Source organism: Galeopterus variegatus, unplaced genomic scaffold (assembly GCF_000696425.1).
Source record: "Galeopterus variegatus unplaced genomic scaffold, G_variegatus-3.0.2 Scaffold752, whole genome shotgun sequence".
Lineage (NCBI taxonomy): Eukaryota > Metazoa > Chordata > Mammalia > Dermoptera > Cynocephalidae > Galeopterus > Galeopterus variegatus.
The window spans coordinates 175,245-184,539 of record NW_007726863.1 but is presented as its reverse complement, the minus strand read 5'-3'; the positions used below and the strand labels follow the sequence as shown (position 1 = coordinate 184,539).

General features: G+C 38.4%; 1 protein-coding gene across 2 annotated transcripts in view; it reads right to left on the bottom strand.

Moving 5' to 3' along the window:
* KDM2A (lysine (K)-specific demethylase 2A) overlaps window positions 1-9,125 on the bottom strand; it is a 113,533-nt gene extending 104,408 nt beyond the window's left edge. For both annotated transcript variants that reach the window (XM_008572072.1, XM_008572073.1), the window contains exons 1-2: window positions 8,983-9,125; window positions 7,570-7,694 (exon numbers count right to left, since the gene is read on the bottom strand). In XM_008572072.1, the coding sequence (XP_008570294.1) occupies window positions 7,570-7,611 (42 nt within the window). In that variant the 5' untranslated portion in view covers window positions 7,612-7,694; window positions 8,983-9,125. The remainder of the gene's footprint in view (window positions 1-7,569; window positions 7,695-8,982) is intronic.
* Between the last annotated feature and the right edge of the window lie 170 nt (window positions 9,126-9,295).

The window sequence follows — 9,295 nt, the reverse complement described above, 5'->3', positions numbered from 1 at the left end:
TTTTTTTTTTTTTTTTTTTTTTGTCTTTTGTCTTTTTCCGTGTCCGGCAACGGATCGCAACCCTCAGTGTTGCCCCCCTACCGGACCGGGGACCGGCAATGGGATTGCAACCCTCGGTGTTGCCCCCGCGCCTCGCTCAGCCAGTGAGCGGGAACCGGTCTGTACGTGGGATCCGAACCCTCGGGCGGGAGCGCTGCCGCGCTTCCCAAGCAGCGCACTTATCCAGTGCGCCACTGGGCCGGCCCAAAAACAAACCACAACTTCTAAAGCTCTCTATTGTCTACAGTTGGCTTCCTATATGTTTGAAATGTATTCTCAACATTACAACAGTGCCTCCCAAGACAAACCACCTACTTCAGTTCTACTAATCTATAAGATATACACAGAATAGGCCTTATAGTAGTAGAATAAAGCTTACGCTATCTTTACCACCTGAAAGGCCACCGTCTTCCCTCCTCCTCTCTACCTACCTGAAGGAGGCCTTCACCACTGTATTTGCCAAAACCATTCATTTGGTCACTATTTGCTGCCTTTTATCTTTAGGATTTAAGTTATTACAAAGTACTCACAGACAGAGAAAACCCTCAAGAACCTAAAACTTAAAACAAAAAACAAGGATATGAGTGATACGCATAAGTAAAAGGCTTGACATACACACAAACTGCAACAATACTGATGTTTTAATAGATCAATTTCAATAAGTTTAGTGTTCGCGAAAAGAAAAAATGTGCATTTGTTTTCAAACATGATCAAACACTAACTCTCAAATACTTGTAGCTATCTCATTTAGGATGTTAAGTGGACAACTGTTAAGAAAAAAAATTTTAAAGTAGCCTCAAAGAGAGAAAGTACTCAGTCTACACCTTACCTCAAAACAGAGGGTATCATTTATTTTCTGTAGGAATTAACACCACAAAAGAGATGGGATGGTGTGAGAGAAGAAACATGGGGTTTGAAGACAAGGCACCCGAGTTCAAGGTCTGGTTCCAAGCCTACTTACTTTTTGATCTTGGGCAAGTCATGGCCTTTCCCTGAGCCTCCATTTCCATAATAAAAAATTTAAGGTTTAAAACTACATCATCTGAGCCAGCCCGTGGCTCACTCGGGAGAGTGCAGTGCTAGTAACACCAAGGCCATGGGTTCGGATCCCATATAGGGATGCCAGTTCACTCACTGGCTGAGCGTGGTGCTGACAACACCAAGCCAAGGGTTAAGATCCCCTTACCAGTCATCTTTAAAAAAAATTAAAAAATAAAAATAAAACTACATCATCTACCTTACAGAGTTGTTTTGAGGATTAAATAAGGTAATATATATGAAAGAACCTAGCCTAGGACCTGGAACATAATATATGTTTACTGAATTTTAACTTTTATTGATGTAAAAGCACAATGCAAAAATAAAGTATTATTCCAAAAAGTGAAATAAAGAGAAAATTCATGAAGCCTGATTAAGGATGTCCATTTACCAAGAAAAAACGTAAAAGGACATAAAGAATGTTTGTCCCTCTACATGATACACAGGAAACGTACCAATTCCTTGACTTAATGGCCAAAACCAAGAGCTGAGAATAACAAAAACACCATCACTTGCAACCTCACAGCTTTAAGGCTGTCTAAAGGATAGAGAGTTTAGGACAGGATTAGAGGAAGGAGAACTTAAAATTCAGACTGAACTTTTAAAGTCTACTGACATTTTCTTATTTGTTCTAATGGCCCAAATACCATGTGTTCATCTGACATGTGTGTGCTAAGCATAAGTTTTTATTTGTTATGGGTTAGACCTTCTGGTTCTTATCTACACTGCAACACTCAATATCCAGATATCTTGCTCATCCCTGTATACCAAACTCTCTTCCATTCTAGTGGCATATTCCTAGCACTCAAAAAAATTGGTAGCAAAGAAAAGTATATAACAGGGCTTTCAACAATATCAACGAATACTTATTGAGTACTTGCTACGTGTCAGGCACTATTTGAAGCATCCACTATAAAGCATAAAAAAAAACAAAGTCCCAACTCTCAAGGAGCTTAGACTCTAATGGAGAGCTATACACAAACAAACTTAAGTACAATAGTGATTAGTGTTCCGCAAAATAAAACAAGAAAAAGTGACAGGGCTTAAATACAGTCCTTATTCTGAGTGACCAAAATACAGCTTAGTGTGGAAGACGTGTAAGAATTAACTCCTTCATTATCTGCATTTTGAATCACCCAAAACTGGGCAACAGGTTTTTCCTACATCATCAAGAAGGAGGATGCAGGGGCCGACCTGTGGCTCACTCGGGAGAGTGTGGTGCTGATAACACCAAGGCCACGGGTTTGGATCCCATATAGGGATGGCCGGTTGGCTCACTGGGTGAGCGTGGTGCTGACAACACCAAGCCAAGGGTTGAGATCCCCTTACCGGTCATCTTTTACAAAAATAAAAAATAAAAAAATAAATAAATAAATAAATAAATAATTATAAATAAACTAATTCAGCAAGTTAATTTAGACCACCTATAATTTTTTCTAGTTGTTAACAATATGATACTTTCATGAAAGAAAAAAGAAGGGCTTAAAATAAGTATCCTATTTTGCCTCATCCATTTCCGATCCGAAAGACCTTAGAATGTAGTCATTCGGGGCCGGCCCGTGGCTCACTTGGGAGAGTGCGGTGCTGATAACACCAAGGCCCCGGGTTCGGATCCCACATAGGGATGGCTGGTTCGCTCACTCACTGGCTGAGCGTGGTGCTGACAACACCAAGTCAAGGATTAAGATCCCCTTACCGGTCATCTTTAAAAAAAAAAGAATGTAGTCATTCAAATTGGGAATGTTTGTTAAAGGCATAATCTGGTACTTGCTGCTGAATTTGAGGAGATAATTTTGAGGGTAACCCAAAGACAGATAGAAATATTACCAGGGCTTCAGTGTCCCCAGTTGCTACCCACCAATAAATGATTTAGCCATTTCAGAATCATATGTAAGGCATGTTAACAGGATTGAACATCCGACAGTATAACATACTACAGAAAATCTCTTAATCTTATCATCAAGATTGACAAGCAAACTGAATTCTCAAGTAAATCAACATATCCCCAATCATATAACACCACCAGGCTTAGGTGAATTCATGAGAAAAAATATTCAGGTTATATAACTCCTTTTATCTTGAAGTATATTGTCTTCACTTTCTTTTACATTGATTTGAGTCTTGATTTGTTTCTACAATTGCCTTTGGCAGGGGCTAGTAAATTTTTCCCATACTAAACGTTATATGTGCAATATACTACGAAGGCTGGGGGCAGATATTATGCTCTAGTATATTAAAATAAATAACAAAGGTCATCTTTTCCAGTAAAAAAGGAAAATGGTTCAAAGTTAAAACTGAAGGTCATTACACTCCATAACAAACTTATATTTACTTTAGATGCATGTTATTTTGCCTCTGATTTTTCTAGGCAATAATAAGGATTATGCAGTATTGGTATGGTTTCAAAAACCTAAAAGTTCACCAATTATAATTATATGGATTAACTAACACTTTAGATTAAGAAACTATAAGATATTAGCTGAACATTTACTATAAGTGAAAAATATACATGGACAGTGACAAAAACTCCTAACAACTATATTTTGGCTCTTAAAATCAAATGTAGAAAAAGTTCCATCCTTAGTATCTGCCAGTAGTTCTTAATAAGGCCCTACGTCTAAATTCACTAGAAATCCAGAAATAAAACATCTTTACCTCAGGACAACTGCTATGTGTCAAATGTGTCCCTCAAAAGTTTATGTATTGGAAATTTGATCCTCACTGAGAGTGGGAAATCTGATTATGATATCTGAAAGGTGGGGCCTTTGGGAGGTGATTGGATTGTGAGGACTGTGCCCTCATGAATAGATTAACCCATTCATGGAGTAATGGGCTGATGGTTATGAGTTATCACGGGTGTGAACTGGTGACTTCAGAAGGAGAACACCTGGGAGAGCTCTTGCTCATGCCAATTCTCACCATGTGATACCCTACATCATCATGGACCCTAAGAGAATTCCCACCCAAAAGAAGGTTTTTTACCAGATGTGCCCCCTAGACCATGGACTTCCCAGCTTCCCAAACTGTAAGAAATAAATTTTGTTTCTTTATAAAGTACCCAGTTGCAGATGCTCTGTTATAAGCAACAGAAATGGACAACAACCAAATACCCATCCCATCACTAAAATGAAGCTTCTATCCCTCCCACTGGAGCACCTCCTCACATATACAAATTTGCCTTGGATAGAGAAGCCAAACATTGTTTATCCACCCTTGTCATTTCCTAGCTGTTCAACTCCAACACGGCAAAATAAGTATTCTAGTTCCAGAAAGTGGATCTTATGCCCCAAATCTACACATATACAACACCTTCAAAGGTATAATTTCTTTCCACATGTAATAGATAAATAATAAAGTTTGGTTAAAAAAAAATTTTTTTAAACTAGCTATTTCTGATTTTTTAAAAATGACTTGTTACAAAGATGATATAAATATATAAAATTTGCTTTGTCAAATTCAGCTGTGCACTTGAAATAGCTACATTAGTAAAAAGCATTAAAAGGATCTACAAACATGATGTTCTTATTAGAATGAATACAACTTGCTTCTTAAAGACAGGTAAAGGATACTGAATACAAAAAAGACATTCTTGTCTCAAAACAAATTTGGACTCAGACTTTTAATACTGGTACTATGTCTTCTCTCCTAAGAGGCTACCAAGAATGACCATTTAGGTTTTGTCCCCTAATACAACATGAAAGTAACAGTCTACAACACTATAATGCAATGTACTATGTGATTCAATTCAATTTTACAAATAAACTTAACTACTAAACCAAATTAATAAATCTGTCATTTTTTCTCTCTTTCAAACATTATGTTCCATTGCCAATTAACTGCAAAACAAATGTTAAGTTCTATACTTTTAAAAACAGACACAAGGATTCAGATCCCCATACCAGCCAGACACAAAAAATAAAAAATTAAAAATAAAAAAAAGATAGTGTTAAAAAAACAAAACACACACACACACACACACACAGAGTTAACTACCATAAAAATGAGCATAATGGGCTGGCCAGCTCGCTCACTTGGTTAAAGCATGGTGGTGTTAACACCAAAGTCAAGGGTTCAGATCCCCCTACTGGACAGCCGCAAACAAACAAACAAACAAACAAACAAAACCAGAGCATAACTCTCCAAGGACAAGAAAAAGATTGAAAAAAAGCTTCTCAGTACTTTCATTTCATGGAAGTTCCTCACCTGCCTTTATGTTAGTCTTAAAACTCCTCATCTAAGATATAACTTAATCAGTAAGAATTCTATAATATGAGCGCTCACCACAGAGACATTAAAAGTTTGGTAGGCATATTGCTACTCAAGTGAGCCGCCAATATGCTCTTGTATCAAAAGTTAAATTATAAAAGGGATTTATACTTGAGATGTAATTTTGTCATGTAATCTTAGGAAGGAAAACAGAAATCAGTCACCCTAAACTTCAAAGTTATTATTCAAAATTCTAAAATTCTCCGAAATATATGATGTACCCTCTTATATAATACTGCTACAATAGCATATTAACCAAACGAAAAAAAATGCTAGCTAAGGAAAGGGTTAATGTATGCAACAAGAAGCAATCATTTTACAATTAAAAAAAGAAAAAATTTACCAGGAGAAAAGTCATAGTCCTTGGATCTCCTGACCACTACACTTCCCTACCTTGTTAAAAAATGTAAAAAGTTGGGCCGGCCCGTGGCTCACTCGGCAGAGTGCGGTGCTGATAACACCAAGGCCCTGGGTTCGGATCCCATATAGGGATGGCTGATTCGTTCACTGGCTAAGCGTGGTGCTGACAACACCAAGTCAAGGGTTAAGATCCCCTTACCGGTCATCTTTAAAAAAAAAAAAAAAAATGTAAAAAGTTTTGCTTGCAGAAAGGCTCTTCCTTTAAAGACCAGATCCCAAGATCCTTTAGATATCTACCTAGCAGCTCAACAATTCTACAAGCCTGACGTGATAAAAATGAATTCCACGTAGCAATAACTACCTGGGAAGGGAGTTTTGCAGCATTCTCTCTTTTTCTGTTCCCAAAAACAAGTTTGATTCAAGAGATGTCAAAACATAAGGCTGGCTGGTCTGCTTGGTTGGTTAGATCATGGTGCTGATAAAAACAAGGTCCAGGGTTCGATCCTAGTACCAGCCAGCCACCAAAAAACAAAAATAAATTCTAAATGTACAAAATTCGGAGCCAGCCCGTGGCTCACTCAGGAGAGTGTCGTGCTGATAGCTGATAACACCAAGGCCACGGGTTCAGATCCCATATAGGGATGGCCAGTTAGCTCAATGGGTGAGCGTGGTGCTGACAACACCAAGCCAAGGGTTAAGATCCCCTTACCGGTCATCTTTAAAAAAAATAAAAATAAAAATAAATAAATAAATAAATGTACAAAATTCCACTACTGATACACTTAAAGTATACATAAATATTTGAGGTAAAGAATTATAATCTTAACACATGGATTAGGAATGAGGCAAATCTCTGACATAAGGCTCACCAGAACACATGCCTGCCTGTTGGATATACTTCCCAATATATGCCAAACCTTTTTAACGGCCACATTTTTTTTTTAAAAAGTCTTCTCTCAAAAAGAGAGGGGATCATCATAAAATGGATTAGAGAACCATTCTTTTTTCCTCCAAACTCAGTCTAAAACTCAAAGTCAAATAAAATCACCAGAAATTCCTTTAATAATCTTCTAGGCCTTTCAGATCAGCAAATTTTACATACTATATACAATTCTGTGGCTGTCCTCATAACCCACTCTACAAATACAAATCCAAATTTCTGAAATGAGATTTAACTAAGGAAAACAAAAATCAAATTCTTAAACACCAATAGGGAAACCTTGAGAAGAAAGCAGGGCCTAAAGGAACAAGTATTCATATGTACATACAAACTAATTCCCTCTAAATCATAATTAACATTTATTTCAACTAGATATATCTCACACAATCCTCCCAAAATAGAAAACACAGAACTTTACAAGCATCCAGTACTCTACCTGTCCTCAGTCCCTGAAATGACTCTCCAAACCTACCAAAGCATTAATTTACAAAATAAAATAATTCATAGTTCTACTACTCAGCTCAAAGTCACAAATCCTGGCACATAATCTAAAAAAATTATATAGAACTATCCTTCCTCAAACTGTTCTGTCCCTAAATCTTATATTCTAATCTAACTTAATCAGATTTATTGTGACGTCAGTATTGCAAAATCAGGTACCCCTGTCACGTTGTAATCCACAAAATCCTTTGATTTACAATGGTTTCTATAAAAGTTAAAGATTACCTATAACGCCACTTACAAACAGGATGAATATTAAGGCTCTAACTGCTTAGCCAAAAATCAAATGAGATATCAATACACCTTTCCCCACCTCTGGTGCCCAGAAAAGGCACCTGAAAAGTTTTAATCAAAGTATGTTCACAAATGGAAACAAAATAGATATTCTACTTCAAAACTGGGAGCCGGGGGAATAAAATACTAACCAATCTCTGGCTGTAACGAATCCTTTCCTCTTCGGGTTCCATCTCTCACTCTTCTGTTGAAATTACTGTAAAGAAACCACTCCAGGGCTGCTTTCCTCTTCCTCCTTAGGAACCAGATTGCAACACTAAAGAAGAATAATATGAGCAGAGATGAGAACTCATTCTCAAACTTACGCTTTCTGTTCACAGAAAAGAGTATTTAAGATATGTGTTAAGTTAAAGGTTCTCTGAGAAATCAGGTTCCTCTTCATGAGTTTGGGTCCTTTCTGCTCTTGGGCAAGTGGTTCCATGTCATGCTCAACGTCAATCACCACATTACAACTATCCGAGGCCTAAGCAAAAGGAGATGTTAGTTTCAGTTCCTTGTGGACGGGCCACATCACTTGTTTCTCCCCATAGGATTACAATTAGCAAGGCTCCCCTTCAGGGCAGCATTAGCCAAAAAAAAAAAAAAAAAAAAAAAAAAAAAAAAAAAAAAAAAAAAAAAAAAAGTAAATTGTTAATTGGTCCATAAAATAAATGCTCATAGTATCTGAAAAAAAAAAAAAAAAAAAAAAAGGCCTAGGACTTTTATCTCTAGAGAAATGCTCAGGTGAAACACGCACGGAACTAATCCAGATCCTAACCAAATTAGTTCCCTCTCACCAGTAATTAGAGACTAAGGAAAAGAAGAGCAGACTATCTGTATAAAAAGAAGACAAGAAATCAGGATTTAAAGAAAGACTACAAAACAACTTCCCATACACCTCCAGTAGGGCCACATACACAATCGTCGCCTTCATTTTCTAGACTCCCCGGATCTTTTCATTCTCAAACATACTGTCCACCCCAACACAAGATGTGTACAACTCTGAAACAAATTTGAGAGTTGCAAATCAGGGACAAAAATCCCATCTGTTCTTTTTCGATAAGGTAATAAAATAAACGACTGTGGATACGAGCAAAATACATCTTTTCCAAAAATTAAATAAAGACCGGTTGGCGCTACGATCAATCCGTAATACCAGGAAAGGGTTTTTTTTTTTTTTTCTAAATATTCTCATGGATAATGGCTTCCATTGGAAATGCAGATTTCCCCCCCTTTCTGTAACTACATTACAGCCACGTTAATAGCATCCTTTCAAAACTGCTAGGAGACCAGAGGACCCGATGACATAGTTTGAGAGAGCAGTTCGGTGGCAGAGCCCTCCTGGAGGAGGGAAACTGTGTTTGCACCCCCTGGGCGAGGACCGCTCGGGATTGGAGCAGCCAGGGCCGGAGAGGAAAACCGGCAAATCTCGCCGTTCTCCCCCAAGAAAAGGCGTTTCGTTTCAATGGTTCGCCCATCGGAAAAAGAAATAGAAACTTTATATTAAGTCTTTAGATAACAAAGTGAACCAAACTTCCAAAAGGGGTGTGGGGGTTGAATCTCACCGGGGATTTTGCTCTTGAATTCTTGTCCAAGTGAGAAGTAAAAGATTCCAAAAACTGAGAAGAAAAATTAAATCCCAAATGTCGTCTTCGGTTTTTCCGTGGATCAACCCAGTATCCAGAGAGGGTCAGAGCGACCCGGAAAAGAGAGGAAACAGTTGCTGAATCAAACCTCCTCTTCTGGCTTCGGAGACCGGGAGTCGGAGGCGTCAGGAGAGGGGAGCGCGACCCCTTCGCGCCGAGCCGGGGCGCCCCCGCCTCCCCCGGGCCAGCGGTCAGCAGCCCGAGCCCGAGCCCCGGGCCAGCCCCGGCCGTG